The following is a 20,360-nucleotide window of genomic DNA, read 5'->3' as shown; positions in this document are numbered from 1 at the left end:
ATGTACTAAAGCTTATTTCTTCTTTTTTTAAGAATAGATGTTAAACTAATGCTGTCATTAAGACCTGTTTTTTTTGTTGCGTTTAACTTTAACTGCCAAATTAATTCCCTGGTTTCGAGAAAGGTTTCCCAGTCTCCACCCCTTTGGTCATGCAGAATTTTTTCAATAACAAAAACTTTTAATGACATTTCTGAACATACCAGTTTGTGTTTACAAAAAGCATTAGTTTGCTTATTTTTACCCATCTCATATAGATGTTCGTATATCCTACGCTTTAAAGGCCTGTCAGTTTTGCCAACATAAAAAGCTGGACATGCTTGGCAAAACCCTATGTAAACTACACCAGCAGAGTTACAGGAATGCCTGCCATTTGCTTTTAACGTGATGTTCCTAGATGGAATGGTTATTTGGTCTGTTTCTAAAATATAAGGACATTGATTACAATGCCCACATTTAAATGTGCCAAGCAAATCAATAGTTGCATTGGATCTGTCCACTTGTTTAGCATATGGCTTTTGTTCAAATATACCTTTAAGGTTGGTGTTCCTTTTCCTAGTAAACCCAATATTCATGGGCAACTTGCTTGCCATTTCTTCTTGCATGGTCACTATAGGCCAAAAACCTCTAATTGTACTCTCAATAAATGTAGCATCCTGTGTGTAAGTGCATGTAAAATTCTTTTGAGTTGGCTTGTCTGGTACTGCCTTATTGCTTGTTATTTGCACATTAGCCCCCAATAATGAAAAATAAAGCAAATCTCTTTTACAAATGATTTCCGTTAGGATTGTTTGGAATAAATCTAGAGGATACCCTCTTTCTAAAAATAGATTCTTAAGAAAATCAGCCTCGTCAAGGAACAGTTGTGTGCTGCTGCACATTCTCGATGCTCTGATGAGCTGCCCCTTGATAATACCTCTTTTAATGTAGAAGGGATGTCCACTTTCAAAATGCAAACAAGTATTGGAATAGGTCCCCTTTCTAAAAATTTTTGAAAGAAAACCTATTCCACAAGGATCCTTTGTTAATAGCACGTCTAAATAGTGTAAAGTGTTATCACTAATTTCATATGTAAAAGTCAAAAAGTCAGTTGACTTGTTAATGTGCTCCATAAAAGTCAAAAACTGCTCCCTGCTACCTTCCCAAAGAATACATATATCATCAAGAAATCTCTTGTAAAATTTTATATGTTGTGTCCAATTTGATGTATGAATGTGTGTTGTTTCCCATTTATGAAGTACAATATTTGCATAGGCAGTGGCGCAAGGTGCGCCCATCGCCACCCCACTCCTTTGTCTATAGAATTGTCCATTGCTGAAAATGAAATTGTTGTACAAAACTGTTTCCATAAACTCTATTATTAAGTTGGTCAGGGAATTAATTTGGCAGTTAAAGTTAAACGCAACAAAAAAAACAGGTCTTAATGACAGCATTAGTTTAACATCTATTCTTAAAAAAAGAAGAAATAAGCTTTAGTACATTTAGGTTTTAGCCATTGCATTCATTTTTAAACCATGGTTGTATATTTTTTTATTCAAACACATTGTACTATTTATTGAACCAGTTTAACAGTTTATATTATGATATACTTATTTGAGTTTTCTTCTTCTTCTCTTTTTTTGGTTTTGATCTAATACATAAGGGCAAGTTGCAATGTATACATCAGTTTATAGGTTCAAGATAGAAAAAGATTTTTATAAAAAAAGTACTATAGTGGGTTTTATATGATTTTTTAAACAAATTAATGTTTTTAAAACATTTTAATTACCAAGGGGCGTTTTGGTTTTATGCAGTATTTATGTACCTTTGAACAATGCTTGCCAGTATTTAATGTATAAGTAAGAGTTAACATCAAAGGGCACTTTTGGTATAAGAGTGTTAATTAAATATTGGATTCAACATTGTTAATTGTTAATTAATTGACTGCATTTTCCAGCTATAAAAATGCTGGGTATTCATTACAGATTTTGTCTCACTTGAAAAAGCCTGGTAGGACCAGGCGAAAGCGCTCGTGTTTATCTTTTTTGTCGTTTGTGTATTAAAGCTTTTTTGCTGCATTCTGGACTGGAATTGACCATTATTCATCAAATTGCCTTATTTCCATTACATCAGCCGAACTGTGTGGCTTGAAAATCTACTTATTGTATTTGACATCAGTCCTTGTTGTTTGGACCGGAAAGCTTTTTGTTCCACTTCTTCTTGGTTTACATTTGGTTTTGCTGGTTGAACACAATAACAAGCTACTCATGTGCCAGATTAACCTATACATGCCGGCCATTAACCAACTGTTGAGGCTACTGGCACTCCCTTCTTCCACTTTATATGGGCCTACCCAAGTGTGGGTTGACAGCACTTAATACAACAGTAATATTTCTATAATGCAAGAGTACAATAACAAATCAAAGAAAGTGACATGGACACACTCCAGTAATTATACCTTTATTAATTACATTACACACTTTTATAGGGGCGCTGTCATTTATTTGATATTACAGTGCATGCAGAAGACTTATTCAAGACGTATTATACCTTTATTAATGGGTTACAGCACTCTTTTAAATGCTCTCTCACTTATTTTATATAACAATACATGCAGAATAATTACTAACCTGCCTGGTGGCGCAGCCTTAGCAGCCTATCTGCATAGGCTTGCTGATTCACAGCACGGACACCTGCAGCTGTGAGGTAATTAAGTGATATTGAGACATATACCTATCCATAATATAGACTACAATAGCAATTCTTACATACTTCATTCCATGGCTACCTACTCAGTAGTGGGGCATTTTCCATCCCAAGGGCCTCCTGTATCCACTGGTTCAGTTGGTCCTGCTTCTGTCTCTTCAGGTCTGAGTAGTGGGGTCTAACCTGCTCACCAGTCCAAGGGATACCTGGGGCACTGGTGAGATCATGTGCTAGATGGTTCCAGGCTTCCGCTTTGTATTCAGTGCCCTGGAACTGGCCCTGCAGGAGTCTGTCATCATGATTATGGACAAGGAGCCAAACCGTCACTTATGACTCCTCAATGCCCCACCATTGTGCTCGAAAGTGAGAGCTCTCTCCAACACCAGTCATGCTGCCTGCAGCTGGGTGCTACAACCAGTTATGGCAAGTATTCCCGCCTATGGGTCTTAAATATGCCTCATTTCTTGCACTTATTTGTGATTGGCCAGTTTTGAAAATCTCAGCTGAAAGCACACCTGCTTAGCACTGGGTAAACTTTCATTAATATGTATATGTGTGTTGAAAGTGCATGCATATCAAAAACTCTCATGGCTTAGTGGTTCAGTACTGTGATTATGGTGCACAGTATCCCAGATTCGAGGTCTGTCATTGCTTTTTATTTTACTACTGGCCAGACCGGCTAGGAGGTGTGGCTGTGTTTAGCCGACTTTGCTCAACTTTGCCCAACATTGCTCTACATTGCTCTATGGTGCTCTACATTGCCCATCGTTGCCTGACGTTGTGCTAGTTAGCACGGTGCGCAGCTATGCGCAAGCATGCTTTGTTTGCGCTAGTTGGCGCGATCTGCAGCTCCGCTCAAAGCTATTGCGCTAGTTAAAGCAGTGCTAAGCTATGAGCAATTATACTTAAATGTGCTTGATACTGGGAAACTTTGCTTAGCAGTGCTTCACATTGCTTAAGATACGTTACTTATGCATTCATCAGTATGCATAACCATTTTGCCTTCTTATATATATATATATATATATATATATATATATATATATATATATATATATATAAAATATCATTCACTACTACATAGGCCATTTCAATGCTTTCTACTAATATTTAAAAGATAAATGTCAGGAATTATTTTTCTATACAGATTTCCTAAGGAAAATAGAAAGGGGAGCGGTGGGACTCGAACCAGGAATGCCTCCTTTTTGTACGAAGGCTCTACCACTACACTATTGCTATTTGGCTTAATTTACATATAAGTTTCTTATTATCCCCTTCGATCTCTAAACTGCTAACTGTAGCTAAGCAATGGGCAAACCCACGCAAACACGCACAAATACGGGCAGCTATATCAGGAATAATAAATAAAAAAAGGAAAGTTCTACATTTTAGAATTGTACAGGGGTTTAGAATGTGGGGGAGTGTGGTGTTGGGTATGTACACATTTGAGCAGACTCGCTCATGTCTGCTGACATTTGCAGATTGAAAGACTTGCAGGGGCGTGGATTTTTGGACTACTCGGCAGTCCGACATGCCCCGTGCACTTGTGCATGCTCCGTGTTAGCCTTAGAGTTGAGCCAGCGCATGGCGCTCTGACATCTTCCTCTTAGGCTGCAGTTTCCATGTAAGACATATTTAGTCTTACACAGAGGATTAGTGAATCCCGGCCATAGTACTAATTATTTATAATATTTGAGGTAAAGGAACACTTTATAAAACTAAATTCTTTGTAAAGAAAATAAATGTTTAACCACAGAGATAGCAAAAAATATTAATTTTCCCCAATAATGTTTCAGTTTAATACAATCATACAAGTCTTAAATTAGCTTTTAGTTATATTACATCTCCAGCAAACATTTTAAGTTTCTTAATTCTAGCTATCAAACATTTTCATGTAAAAAAAACACTCTAAAACTGAAGTAAGATGTTCTTACCGAAAGAGTACATTAGCTTTTTGTAGCTATCTGAGATGCTGTTTACTTCTTCATGTAATATGAATTTCCTTAACTTATTTTTAATTTTTCTCTGTAAGTTATTAATATCTTGTATAAGGCTGAGTATATTAGAGGCATGTATTTTTATAAACTATTTGACATAAATATTCTATTAATCTAGGATTCTTTTTTTATATTGAACTGCTATGTTAAATATATCAACTGTATTCTGTCTTATTCCTTGAGCCATAACAACTTATCTTTCACGGACTCATTTTTAGGGCATTAGTGTTTCCAGTAATCACCTGGTAATGAAAAATGGAGTAAAAAGTAGAAACCACTTTTTTGTTTCCATATCAACCACAATGACCCTCTTGAAGATTTTTAAAATACTGTTGACATATAAAGAAGACATTGGAGATTGAATATTATATTGAAGAAAGTCACAACGTACTAACTACATTTTAGTATTTATAATTCAGGCTGGAGCCAATACATTTATCATTTTCTTAACATCAAATAGATAGCTTTGTAATTCATTCCAATTGGCCTTATACTTTCATTTAAGCAATGAACTATTACTTTGATGGAATCTGTTTTTTGCATAAATTTCCACATTTAGTTATTTAATACCACCATTAGCAATATATTTAAAATTTCTAAAACTGCATTTCAGAATCTATTTTGAAGTGTTTGCTAAGCTACTACAGTCCTCTTTCTGTAACAAAGGAGACAAATAACTTCTCTGACTTCATCAAAACATGCAGCCTCTTTAGGTAAAAGCTGTGCTGATGATACAGTTTCAGAGAATGAAAGGTACCCTCTGCTTATGAAAAAACTTCCAAGAATGAAAGAAAAAAGAATGGCATGGTGTAAGGATGATTTTGAAATGACTTTTTGGAGGGGCTATGGGGTATTCCTAAGGGTAGCCAAACCTAGAGAAAGACCAAGAAGTGTTCCCTGCAGGTAAGGGTGTGTAGCTGAGAATTCTTGAGAGTAGAAACAATAACCAAAATAAAAGTTCCTTCCATAACAGTGAACTATATCACTACAAAAGGTTCAGACAAAGGACAGACAAGCTTCCAGCCACAAAGTTTAAGTCCCAACAAAGAGGAAAAAACTCTTCAAGCTTCCAGCCATAAAATTTAAGTCCCAGCAAAGAAGAAAAACTCTTTAAGGGAGGATCAGGCTATATTAGCTATTCAAAAAACAGCTTGGATAACCAGTGATGGACTACAATTCTATCCTTCAGAAGGTCGTAATGTACACAGATGCCCAAAATATGCACCATGACCATGGAATAATCAAGACTCAAGGCACATAAGTAATGAGTTAAGACCATTGCTAAAATAATAGACTAAGACTTAACAAAATGCGTCTAGAAAGGGAAACATTTCTTGTCAATTACTACTACCTCTGAATCTTCAACTGAAAGATCCAAAAAGAACTGGGAATTTAAATTAGGGGGCAGATCTGGAGATGGACACAGTTATGTTCCCAGCCAATGGGATATTCTTGGGTTGTACTGGAATAGGCTCCTGCACTTCCAGGACCTGGGAGCATGAAAGCACACCATTCTTGACAACAATGACAAGCTTTGTTGTTTCATTTTGAGTTTAATGATGAGTGGAGAAATTCAGAATTGGAGAAAAGGCACAGATAAATCTTCCTGCCATGGGCAGATAACATATCCATACTAACCTCTTCTTGATTTTTCTGAACTGAGCATCACTGCTGGAGGAAACCATTCTACTATATGTCAAATGTTGATCTTCAAGGTGCTCCTGGATGGGTTTCTCCATCTGGGATCCCCAAATCATCAGTATCATAAGAGGACCAAAGCTGTTTACATGCATACTCATTTCCTATGGGATCTGAACAGCTGTTAAAATGATTATTCAGTCTATGGAAAACTGCTGGACCAGTCTGACTTAAGCAGGAGGATCTTTTGTCTCCACCTGAAGCTCCCGATGGTTTGTTAAAATCTTCTTCTCTCAAACAGTGGGAATCCACTTCATTTGAACAAAGGAGGAGAATATGACACCTACCTAGCCTGATAAAGAAGGCTGCATCAACAAGACCTGTGATGATTTCTTTTACAAGATGGCATGCCCAAAGCAGTGGTAAGGAAGGTCCATTTCTGTAGTGGTTAATGAACAGAGTTTGATAAAAAAAAAGAAGGTCTGTGAAGCCGTGATGATGCTCTACTAACTGGATCCTTACTTTTTACTGCAAAATCACATTGTTATGCAGATGGAAGCTGGACATGCGCAATGAGCTTGGGCCTTTAACTACATCTTTACCCAAGCCATTGAAGTTATGACTTCCTTTGTCCTATCTATTGGCAGGAATGACTGACACTAAAACTGTGAAATTCTCCTTGGTGCTGAGAACAAACAGGAATTCACTAAGTTTATGGACAAACCCAGGGTATACAATCATGACAGTACTTGAGCCAGAGAAACTACCAGGCAGGCTCTTAATGGGACCCCTTCTGGAGAGAGTCAACCAGGTAAGGGAACAATTGAAACAACATGAAGAGGAGAGGCCAAACAGTAGCATCTTCTAGTGAAAGTGAAGTCCATCCACAGCAAATGGAAGACATATTCTGGGTACTGATACTATTTTGTCTCTGCTGTAGTGCAGGCATGAACCCCAACCTCAAATACCACCATCTGAAATTTGATATGCCAAATGAGTTCAATGAAGTTGATGAGTTCCAAGACATGATGAATCTCCAGTCTTTATGGAATAAGGAAAAGTTGTAAGAACTCTTTGTCTTTAATCAAAAGAGGAGTAAGCTGACTGTACGGTCTTTTGCAAACTAGGAGTCGTTACTTGTTCCAAAAGCTCTGTGCAGTCTGTTTGGTCTTTTTCTGGAGATGTACCTAATAATTCTAAGGAATAGCCATCTATGACCATGTTCTGAGAACTCTGAAACATGCTGATGACTAACTTGGAGAACCAGCTTTCCTGCAGCAGTCATGCCTGGTAGTTAGGACTACTACTGCATCAGTGCCGACAGACACAAGGCAGGTAGACTGTCTACTACACTGTAGCCTTCCTTTTTTGATTGGGATCCTTTTAAAAAAAAACTGGGCCAGCCTAGAAGAAGAACATGAGGCCAAAGCTATCATAGAGACCCTTTGTAGTGGTCAGTATCCACTTCCTTTTTTGGATGTCCTCATCTAGTTACTTGAAGGCCAAAAGAGGTGGCTGTGCCAAAATATGGAACCCAGAATGGCCTATATGAGCCTTATCTTTAGAGAAGGACATTTTAAGCCACCACAGCTAATGAAGGCATATTCATGTGCCTGCTGCCCTCACCACAGTGTGAATGAATTTCCTGTTCCTCATCCAGTTGTATAAGTTACAGTTGACTTGGTTAGGGAGGAACTCTGCTTCATATGAATGGGGAGCTTGTTCCAGAGACGGGGTAGTACCTGTCTCTCCGGTAGGTCCTATTTATATCACAGGCAATATTTAAGTCTTCAGAATGGGTAATTCTGTAGCTTTTTATTTCATGGATATGCAGGAGGTCCATCAGGGTGGCATCTGACAATGCCTTGTATGCCCAGTCTAGATCTCCCCTCAACAGCCTGTAAGAGACTGAATACAGGGATAGAGCCTTGAGGCAGTCTGGACAGAATATGTTACTTATGCCCTGTATTCTGTCAGTGCAGAACCTCTGTGGATGTTCCAATTGTTAGATGTGCCTGGTTAGGTATATACCAGAGGGGAATTATACTGAATGATAGGTCTGATGAATGCTGAATACAGTGGAATAATGACCTCTTTGAACCTAGATGCCATATTTTTGTTTATAAAGTTCACAACAAATAACAGTTTATAGCCTGCTACAGACCACCCTCCCAAACACAGGAACCCCACTCGGCCTTCCTGAGAATACTGGAAAATATGAAGGTCTCTCCAAACACCATTATATTGGGTGACTTCAACTACCCAAACATAGACTGGGAGCATTACTCTAGCTCCAAAACCCTAGCCCAAAGGTTCCTAGAATTTATAAACTCAAATGCTATGGAACAACTTGTTACCACTCCCACAAGAGGGGAAAACATACTGGACCTGATCATCACCAACATGGGGACACTATGCTCCAGACCAGAAGTGTATCCCTCACTGGTAAGATCAGACCATAAACTAATCTCACTGGATATTCACATCCCGACCCCACCCCATGCCCAGGAAACCACAGTGAAAAACTTCTCTAAAGCAAATTTCACACGCCTCAAAACCGAGGTGAAATCCTTCAATGCCCCCTTGCCTGTGGAAAATACGGCCCAGACCGCAGAATCCTTTATAAACGCATTCTATGAGCACCTTCAGGAATGCATGGATCATGCAACCCCAAATAAAACCAAGACCCAATCCTCCAAAGGCAGACATCCTGTCTGGTGGACCCCAGCCATAAACAAACTATACAATAGAAGGAGGAAGCTACTACATGATAGAGCAAAATCCCAAAAAGGGAAGGCATCTCTGATCAGTATTAGCAAAAAACTATGGGCACTCATAAAATCGTCTAATGCCAGCTTCGAGAGAAAAATTGCACAGGACACTAAGGATAATCACAAGGCTTTCTTTAGTTGGGAATTCCCAGATATGCTCAGAATTAGTCCAAAATGACAAAAAATACACCGAGCCCACAGACACTGCCAAAATCCTAGCTGACAGGTTCAGTGCAAACTTCTCCCCCCCCTCCCCACCAAAAGGGCAAATATCTATTTCAACAGAGTGCTGTCCCCCTGACATCTCAGATGTTGTCCCAGATGGTGTTCTGGGCTGCTTCCTACATGAACTCCAAGAAGAGCTAAACCCAAACATAAAACTACTGTTCAGTCTTAGCCTTACTACAGGATATGTACCCAAAGAGTGGCGTACAGTAACAGTGGTCCCTCTCCACAAAGGTGGTGCCTCAGTGGATCCTGGAAACTATCGCCCCATAAGCCTGACTAGCTTGGTCTGCAAAGCTATGGAAAGGATCATCATGGACCTCATAAATAAAGATATTGGGGACCTACAGACACTGGATCCTACCCAGCTTGGCTTTGTTAAGGGCAGATCCTGCCTCTTAAACCTGGTTGATTTCTTTGAAACAGTCACCAAGGCCATTGACGAGGGGAAGGTGGTCCACACAGCCTACCTGGACCTCGCAAAAGCCTTCGATACAATACCCCACTTGGGCATTATAGATAAGCTCACCAGCTTAAATATAAACCCCTATGTCACTAGATGGGTTGCAAACTGGCTCAAGGACAGAACCCACATGGTTAGAATTGCTGGAGCCATGTCAGACTCCAAACCAGTTACAAGTGGCATCCTACAAGGCTCAGTCCTGGGACCTCTCTTGTTCGGTATATATTTCTCGGTGGTACAGGCCAGCACGGAAGGACTGTGGCTGACCAAGTTCACAGATGACTGCAAACTGGGCACTATAATCAACTCTCCAGCCGACACAAGCATCCTCCAAAAGGGCCTCATAGAAACAGACAACTGGTGCCAGAGCCATGGCTTCAAGCTAAACGCCAAAAAGTGTATAGTCATCCCCTTTGGCAAAAACAAAGTGCCCACAAATTACCACATAGGTGGTAATCCATTAAGTACAGAAGAAGTCATTAGAGACCTGGGGACCCAAGTTGATAGCAATCTCTCATTTGACAACCACGTGGCCAAAGTGGTTAAAAAAACATTTTACATAGCCCACCTAATCATGAAGGGATTCACATCTAGATCAGGGGAGGTCATCGTGCCTCTTTACTCATCCCTCATCAGGCCCATAATTGAGTACAATGCCCCTTTTGGGATGTACATTACCAGACACCTGCAGCAACTGGAAAGACCCCAAAAGTACCTCACCAAGAGGATCAAAGGGCTCAAACAGATGCCATATGCTGCCCGGTTAAAGAAACTCCAGCTCTACTCAGTGGCATACCGCCTGCTCAGAGGCGATCTGTGCCTGACGTATAAAGCCATGTCCAACCCGGAATTAATGGACATACTGCACCTCAGAAAATCCAAATCCCATCGAGCTACGCTCGAGACTTGAACCTCAGCACTGAAATAAATAGGACATGCTGGAGGGACAGATTCATAACCCAGTGGCTCCCATCACTCTGGAATAAAATCCCAGTCCAGGTTAGGCAGAGTCCCACGTTGACTCTCTTCAAGAGGAATCTTGATGAGTGGATGGGAGATCGTAGGTTTATCCCGGCTATCACTTCTGTGTCACTGTTAGACAGATGCACAGTATACTAACCTCAAAAAAAGGCATAGCAAAATTAATTTAAAATGGGTGGTGAAAGCCAAACACACTCTGGCTAGGCTTATAAATGCCCTAGGGCAGATAGCCTAGTATGAACCTATGAACCTATGTATATAGACATGTGATGGTCAAAGGCTATATTACTATCTGTGTGTATGTCCCCAAGTCCCTGACTACTAGGTCAACTCTTAGGTGTGTATCAAATATGATAGTTATCAGGGCTGGATGACAGAAGGATACTACTATGAATTTCTTGGCATTTAGTTTTAATCCATGGTTCTAACACTAGTTATTTGTCTATGTTTGCCCTTTCTGGTGAACATTTGTGATGGTGGGAGATTCTATGACTGCTTCTAATTTGCAATCATCTGCATATTTAGTCAACCGGATGCCCTTGACATTGGCCATGACTTCAGAGAAGTAAATGCCAAAAAGAAATGGTCCAAAGACCATTCCCTGAGGGACTCCACTTGTGACTGGCCTCTTTACTTCCTGGGTCCTGTCTGTGAGCCAGCTGGCTATCTACCAGGTGACCTACGGGTTTATATCTAACCTTTTGATTTTGTCAATAATGCCTGAGTGGGATATAGTGTCAAATGCCTTGGCCAGGTCAAATTAGGCAGTGTGAACCATTTCCATTGCCTTGATGACTTTCTCAAACAAGTTCACCAGGTTGAGTAGACATGACCTGCCCTTGATGAAACCAGACTGGGTTGAGTCCAGTGTCTGGAGGTTTTCTATGTCATTATTGATAATTTCCATGATAATTCTTTCCATGCCTTTGGATATGAGATTAGTGAGACTTATGGGTCTATAGTTTTCAGGGTCTGTAGATGGTCCACCTTTGTGCAGACAGACAACTATTGCTGTTCTCCATTCATGATGCTTGGTGTCATATATGATTCCCAGTTAATAGTGAGGTAATTAAAGTCACCCATGAATATGGTATTGGGTTGGATGGTGAGTCTTTCCAATAAGTTTAAATACAAGGTATGGGTTTCCCGGGTCATAGAGTGGGACCTATAGATTGCAAGGAAGTGGTATGGAATTTTGCATATGGCAATTTGAACATGGAGAATCTCAAGTGCATTGGACTGTTTGACCAGCCTTGAGGCATATTTATTTTTGATATAAACTGAGGTGCCTCCAGCTTTAGTTCCTAGGTTAGTACTAGGTTAACTGCCCTTGTGAGATATTTTTTACACCTAGCCAGTTACCCCTTGTGAGACTCTAACCCTGCACCTTGTGTTTTTAAGGCAAACACCGTAACCATTAGGCCACTCTCCCAATCCTGTCTGCGTTGTAGCTGGTCTAAATGTGCAGAAGGTATTGCAGTGCCGGTGTGCTCTCTCTCTCTGACTTTAAACCATGTCTCAGTGACCACACAGACATCAGCATTCTCTAGAGTTAAGAAGCTTGTAGGCAGTGGAGTTTCTCATTTATGCTCCTAGCATTAGGCAGTAACACTTTTAGATTTTCTTGGTTTTGATTTGCCATGTCTGAAGTATTTTCAGTTCAGTATTCCCTAAAAAAGCATTAATGGGGTGGGCAATGTTTTAGCTAGTATTTGAAAGCCTAGTAAGGGGAGAGATCCAAACCATCCCTGGTAAAGCAGCATGGTCTGTTAACCATCTCCTTGCATACTACCAAATAATGCACCTCCTTAGAATGACACCAGAAACTGAACCAATTATTAAAAAAAAAGTCATCCTCTATTCATATTGTGGCATCATCCTTGGGGAAGGTAAAAATGCTGTTCAGTGCTAGGCTCATACTAGCCTGAGTCACATATTCCAAGAACTCCATGATCTCTCTCTTCATATAGTCTACAGAGGTGTGTCTCAGGTCATTTATACCCACATAGTGTATGACTGTGTCATACTGGTACTTGTAGTCCATTGACCTAAATGTGTGTGTAATGTGGCAGATCCTTGATAAGAAACTGACTATGACTTTCTCTTTACTCAGCCTGGTGAGAGAAACATCAGTGTCTCTCACAATGGAGTCTCCAATGACCAGGATGTTGGAATGTGTGGTGGCTTGGCTTGTGGTCTTAGACGTAGAGGCTGCAGGAGATGTTGCTGTATGTGTTGATGTGGGTGTTTTGAAACAGTGCATTCAGAGCTACTGAGGGTATTTGTTATGTGTACTTCATCTTTGGAACCTTTGGGGTTTAGGAAGGTTACATTTAAGTACCTCTACAAATGTGGGTCTACATGTCTGCTTTGAACTGTTTGTGATGGGTGCAGCATGTGTAATTACTGAAAACCTGAATGACATTAGGAGTGCTTTTATGTGGGAGCTTTCCCTCCAGTGATACTGTGTAAGCATGTCTCACATACTGTATCAATTTGTTTGGGAATTAGTTTGTTATCGGTTAACATGAGGCAATTTCTTCATTGCCTCAGGATGCCCATTTCTACCAAGCTGATAACAGAGGTAGTGGGAAAGTTCATTTTTATGGCAACAGGCCCCCTTTTTATTGATTAGATGGTTATGGTGAGAATATAAAGAAATATCAGAAATATCTGATTTGCAACTCTGGAGGCAGTGTTTTGACACTGCAAACTAATTGCCCTGTTTGCCACTAGATATTGGTGAAATTTCAATGGTGTTTTTACAGGAAAAATGTCAACTCAAGGTGTCTCTGTCTGTACAGGGCACAGCCAAACACTTGAGGGGAAACTAATAAGTAGATATTGATGATTAATGGATGAAGTGTTTAGGAAGATATTCTGAAGTTAGGTTAGACCACAGCTAATCAAGCAGTACTGAAAAGAAATAATTAGCTCTGTCACGAATGATGAGGATCTGCCTGATTGACTACTGCCTATCTACTAGTAGTGCTGGTCTCACCCCAGTTTCACACTGCTGGGATGTAATGGCCCTGTGCTTCTTCTTTCACCAGAAGCAAAACAGTAGCACCAATCCCAACATGAGAAGTAGGCCACAGGCTCTTAGGTGATCAACAATCTTGTCCAGATGATGCAGAGGTCTGTAGGCCTTTTGTAGCCCTTTTCTGTTAGATGCCTTAAATAGGAACCAGATCAATCAGGAAGGTCCAACACAGACACTCACTGCCCAATTAGAAACATTCAGGAATTAATGCACTCTGCTCCTTCTCTCATCAGGAGCAAAATATAAGCACAAATTCCAAGCTGGCACTTACGAAGCAGTTATCAGACATTCTGCTGATCAGCAGTCTCTAGGAGATAAATGTCCCCATGTCACTTCACTGACCAGGAACAAAACAGAAGCACTAATTCCAAGATGACAATTGAGAGGCAGAATGTGGACTCTCCAATAATTGGTGGCCTTGGACTAGATGTTGTAGATTTTAAAGATAAGATGGAAAAATGGGTTAACATCCAAAAAGTTGCAGTGTGCACTGAGCACTTAGCTAAGAAAAAGTGGAGACCAAAATGTTTTTTGTGAATTTGGTCTGAAATTATATTTATTTATTTATTTATTTGCAGTTGGTTTACCAGGATAGTCCATTGGGCCAAAAGAACCCGTTTTCAATGGAGTCCTGGGGAGAAAAGCTCCAAAACAGACAAACTAGGTACATACAAAAGATTGCTAATAATAATTATACAAAGTACAAGATACAACATTTGAGCTCAAAAGCAGGAAGTTTATAGTTTTATAAATATAAATTATAGTTTTAGAAGATGCCATGTATGCTAAATAATTAAGTGCTATCCAGCATTATAAGACTCTCTCCCATGTTTATTTATTAATCCTACCTCCTTAAATGTGGTAAGGCTGCTAAAGTCAGATATGTCATACCTTTATCAGATGCATAGTCTCAGGTTTCTTCAAAACAGAATTAACAGATTACTGCTTGTTGCAGTTGCCACATTACAGCAAGAAAATTGGGACAGCTTATAGCTAAAGGAATGCCACAAAGTCTTCTGTGCTGTTCTCTAGAACTTTCCGTGATCCATGCTCGTCCTTTTTATTCTACAACCACTGAAGTCCCTTTGTTAATTAAACCATCAAAGTTAAGTACAAATGATCATATATGCTCAGTACTTTGACCTACCAGTTGGAAACAATTTTTCTTGAGAGTTTGTTTTGCCCTCTATTGCATTACCTAAGCATACTCCCACCGCTGTTCTTAACATAGTCTCTCTAATTTCAGTAATAATTATACTAGAAATCTGCATCCCCACCCACACACACTTTATGCTACCTGTTGGACTTTTTCTATGCTGGCTCTTTTCATCCATACAGCTTACTCAGTCATTCTGGTTATCTAGTTTCATGTACTTGTAAAGTTGCACACACACTGCTACATGTACTGTAATTGTAGTGTTATTTATTGAGGTGTAAGCTTGTTGGACTTGTCTACCAAATGCTGTATAGTGAACTTCATAGGAAATATGTTTTGGTTGCAGGTGGGCCAGCCTGTCTCTCCTGATTAATGTAACACACTTAGTTTTATGTATTGTGTATCACTAACTACAGTGAGTAGAATACATTTTATATGTGTTGTCCTTATTGTATAGCTATGTACTCTGTTGTGTTAATGTGCTTCTCTTGTGCTCCAAAGGTTGTTCCTATCACACTGTACTTCAGTATTATAAAGATAATGCTGAACTGTAAACAATTACTAATACATGAAAATTAATAATTTCTGACAACTTCTAATAGTAAAAATAGCTTATTCCCCCTCATCTTATGACCCCCCAGGAAGAAATATACTATGTTTACTGTTTGAAGGTTTTGCAATTTATAATGCTGAACTGTTCTTCTGCAGTGTATTGCCATGAAATTAAAAGCTGTTTTTGTACATTCTGGGGGGTTATTAGAATAAATAAATATGTTAATTATGTTTGGCAAGTTGCTATTCATTGCTGTATGATTCATAGTCATGGATTCCGGTAATAAACAGCAGCATGCAGAAGATGCTCAGCTTCTGTGAATGCTGTACAGGTGTGCATAACACCTGAATTACAAAAAGGTGAAACAGCTGTGTAGTATGAAGGGCCTACTCAGTGCAGTAAGAACAGTTAAGTATTAAGGTATGTCATACCTTACTATAGCTCTTATTTGCGCTGTACATTGCTGTCATGCCTAATGAATTAAAACTGTGATTTCTAAAGGCGTTTACTTCATTAGGCATGATGGGGTTGCTAAGGTCATTACCGTATTATGGTAATGAGGGTATCTTGTGCTGTGGGTGCTCTCACCGGCAGGAGTCAACCAAGGTGTTATTGTCTGAGCAGAGCTGCCTGCACAACAGGCATCTCCATTGCCAGTAGCGTTTTCTTATTGTGCAAAGGAGATTTTGTTTTTTGGATAAACTGCTTAGTTCTGATGGGATAGCAACAAATCAACAGTGAAGGGGGAGTGGTGTGGTCCCCTTACTATACCATACTATGCACAATTTTAAGTCCACAAGGTTATTCTCTTGGTACCAGCCTTATACAGTTTGTCTAGTACTTGTGAATTGTGTACAATCATGGGATGGCCATTTGCATGTCCACTGTTATGTATGGAGTACTCTCATCTACAACCCCTTGTTCACATTTCTGTACATGGGAAAGGGCTGTCACGTCAACAGTGACAATCATCTAAAGCCAAGGTTTACACCACCAGCTGTCTAGCCCTGCCACATTATTTCTTCCACACCACACACTTGCATGCACACTCCTACCTGTTGCTAATTTAGAGAGTCCAATGCACCTACTGCATGTCTTTGGAATGTTGGAGGAAACCAAGCACATAGATGAAACCCACACAAACAGAGAGGGCACACAGACTCTGCACAGAAGACACCCCAGCTGAGAATCAAACCTGGAAACCTCTTGCTGTGAGGCAACAATGCTATCCGCTGTGCCACCTATGGCTAAGTAATATGGTAAGATTGCATAGAGGGTCTTTCTTTTGAGCGCCTCAGTGTAAAGCTTTAAACATTGATAGGCATGGGTCTCTTTACTGTAGACACCAGTGGGGGGGGGGGGGGTAGCATCACGAACAATGGTTTACTAAAATGTCTTCTGTTTTTGGCTGGGGCCATTGTCTGTACTAGGCCCTTACTTGTTTAGACTGTATCTTTCAGACCTTACTTTTTCATCTGAGGTGTTCTACAGTCTATATGCTGACGACCTGAAATTGGGTAAACTGATTACAAGTGTTACAGGTAAGGCATGTCTGCAAAATAATTTGACTAAATTGACCATTTTGGCACAGGAGAATAATATGTTGATAAATACATCAAAAACTAAGCATATGAGATTTGGGAGACATAAACTGAAAGGTGAATATTTAATACAGCACACAGTGATTGAAACTGTAGACTAATTTAAGGACCTGGGTATATGGGTAGGTTCAGCTATGAGTTTTCTAATCATATCAACCAATTGGCTAATGATAGTTATAGAACTATAGGTTGTATAAAAAGATTTATAAAGTCTAGGAAATCAAACATAATGAAGTCATTGTTTGTTAGTTACATTAGACCCTAACTTGAGTATGGAATAACAATATGGAAACCATATAGGAAAACAAGCATGAATAAACTGGAAAGAGTACAGCAGAAATATACTAAGGGCATCCATGGATGTGAAAATCTAAGTTATTATGAAAGACTAAAATATCTGAACTTGTACAGTGTCTCTTACAGATATTTAAGAGGAGATCTTATTCAGGTATATAGGGCATTTAGGGACAACTACCTCTGGGAATGTTTGGGGTTATCAAAAGGTACTAGAGAATCATCAGATAACCTATGTAGAAGATTCTGTAGGAATGAGAAGTGTACTAATTAGTTCTCTAACAGAGTAGCTGATGCTTGGAACAGACTACCAAATTATATTAAAGCAAGTACTAGTTTAGTTATTTTTAAGAACAGCCTGGACATTTATTATGGGAGCAAGTGTTTTGGCATATTGGCAAGCTAGAAGGGCTTTAATGCCCATGCTTGAAACATTTGTATGTATGTATGTATGTATGTATGTATTGTCTCAGCTACTGTCAGATAAAGGGGATACAAGTCTTCCTCCATGTGATTAAGCAACATTTACTATGGCATTGTTTTTGAAACTTACGCATTTTCAAGCTGTGTGCACATGAGTCACCTTACTGGTATACAATTCATTTTCCTGCACATTACATGCCCAAACCAGGTCTTGTTAATAGTTTTCTGGAAACACACCACTTTTATGTCATTGATCCTTTGGTGTTTTCTAGTCTGATGTTTATAACTGACCTGAAGTAGCACATTTGAAATAATTCCAGTTTAAGTTTTATAAATTGTGTATGGCTGTGGTACTGAGTTCTATTACTATTACTTTTCAGCCATATTCCATGTAGCACAATATTTATGAACTGAATCCTCTGTTCATATTTTGAAAGTATCTACTTTTGTATACCTGCTGGCTAGGCTGTGACTGATGTAGGTCCAGTATACACCTTCCCACTACCTTAGTTATCAGACACACAATGAGTAAATAACTCTTGGCTAACAGTAAAACTTATTCAGCAATCAGGAAAGTCATTTTTGAAAAAAGGTGCTGAATATGTAAATACAGCACTGTGACAGCAAGAATTCTGCCATTTTGTCTAAAGGTGGTGGTGCTTGGACCTTGTTTCTGTATGTGCCATTAATCATTATAAAATAATGCTTCTGTCTTTTCAGGTTTCCATAGGATGTCGGGTGGCCATGGTCCTCATGCAGTACAGTGTGGTAGCTAGTTATTACTGGTTGTTTGTAGAAGGTCTGTACCTGCTGAACCTTCTGGTGATTGCAGTCTTCTCTGAGAAAAGTTACTTCAACATTTACCTGTGCATTGGATGGGGTAAGTGTGCTTGTTATAGCTGTTGTCTTTACTGTGGTTATGCTTTCTGCCTTGGTCTTTGCCAAAAGTTATGTGCTCATCAGATAGAAAATGGGTGACTGTAGGAAATAGCTCCTGTATCACTGGACTCAGAGAATTATCCCTCCTCCCATACACCACTCCAGTATGAAAGGAAGTCACCCACCAACACAATCTGTTTTTCTGCCTTTGATTCTCTGCCCACTCTGGTACTTCCCTTTTATCATATATATGTGCAGTTCTTTTTTTCCAAAATAAACCCAGTAATATCTGACAGATACATCAATATGATCATCCTAATGCTCCATATTTCTCTCTAGTGTAATTTCACTGGAGTCAGTGATAGGAAGACGAATGTACCCAGACATCAATTTGTTGTATTATCTTAGTGGTTTTCATTAGATAGCTTATTTTCTTATATATGCAGACTACATCATCCAGTTATCTTCTGCTATGTGCAGCCATGAGTACCGCAGTAATAAATAACAATGCTCAGCTTTGTGTACTACACCTTCACTGACATCCCCCCACACACACATCCTTTTCCCCTTGACTGAAAAACATTCCCCACTGTGCTCTCTTCTGAAATGTATTTTGCTTACTTACTCACAGCAAACTTCTCTTCACATGATGTAACAGTGAGTAAATGCAATCAGCGGGTAGCACTTCTTCCATGAATATATAACAACAGAAACAGCCTCAGGATAATTACCAGCATTATTTTATTCATGTTATAATTGGATATGCCCAAAAAGACACAAGTGGCTTTTTAAATGGTTGATCTGGAAAATTGTTTGCTTAACTGACTCGTGCAGACTCATGCAGTGTGTAAACTGAATCTGAGGGAATCAAACCCAAGGGTATATGGGAAACAGCAGTTTATAGCCTTAATCATCTATGCTATGGTGTCAAATTTGTTGTACTACTGATTACTAAAGAGATTCACATTTTGTAGCTGTAACTACATTAATAACAAATACACTTAGCAACAGCAGCTCTATGATTACACATATATACAGGACAATTTTTAGGACACTGTCATTTCTTGAGTTCCCCTCAAGACAAACATTAGTGAATGTCACACAAATAACATGCATTTTCCTATTTTCATTACCTCTGTTTTCAGTGAATAAGCTACATGTATGCCAGTATTTTCACAGCACACACATGTGGTGCATTTATAAATTAAAGTATGCATTTACTGAAGTCAATTTATCACATCAGTATATAAGTTTAATAACTATTTGAAATGTTTTCGGGTACATAATGATTCTTAAACATAAAGGACTGAACTGAAATATCTCACCAAGTTCAACAACTCACAGTTCTTTTCCATTTAATTTATATCAAATGTAAAGGCCTTTCTTGCCTGTGTCTCAGTCCCATTGCTCTGTGCCTGGTGCTCCAGCCCCACCCTGGGCTGTTTTTAAAAGTTTGTGCAGTTCACCTCTTGAACAAGCCCTCCCTTGTCTGGATGTCAGGCTCCCACATATATAACTTTCAACGACAGGCCTTTGCCTGGATATCAGACTTCCACCTATATATTCCTGTGAACCAGGCTCCCATCTGTGGGCCCCTGTAATCCCTCTACACCAATCAATCATAGCTACTTTCAGCTTTCTTTCTCCTTTTCTA

At 39.3% G+C, this 20,360-nt stretch overlaps 1 protein-coding gene across 4 annotated transcripts in view; it reads left to right on the top strand.

Annotated features, from left to right (window-relative positions):
• GCGR (glucagon receptor) overlaps positions 1-20,360 on the top strand; it is a 1,613,162-nt gene that overhangs the window by 1,232,753 nt on the left and 360,049 nt on the right. For all 4 annotated transcript variants that reach the window (XM_044068203.1, XM_044068202.1, XM_044068204.1 and 1 more), the window contains exon 8: positions 18,548-18,707. In XM_044068203.1, the coding sequence (XP_043924138.1) occupies positions 18,548-18,707 (160 nt within the window). The remainder of the gene's footprint in view (positions 1-18,547; positions 18,708-20,360) is intronic.

This window comes from Protopterus annectens, chromosome 4.part0, assembly GCF_019279795.1.
Source record: "Protopterus annectens isolate FY-2018-M chromosome 4.part0, PAN1.0, whole genome shotgun sequence".
NCBI classification, from domain to species: Eukaryota; Metazoa; Chordata; order Ceratodontiformes; family Protopteridae; genus Protopterus; species Protopterus annectens.
Note: the sequence above shows the minus strand (reverse complement) of the source record. Positions and strands in the feature narration are given on the sequence as shown.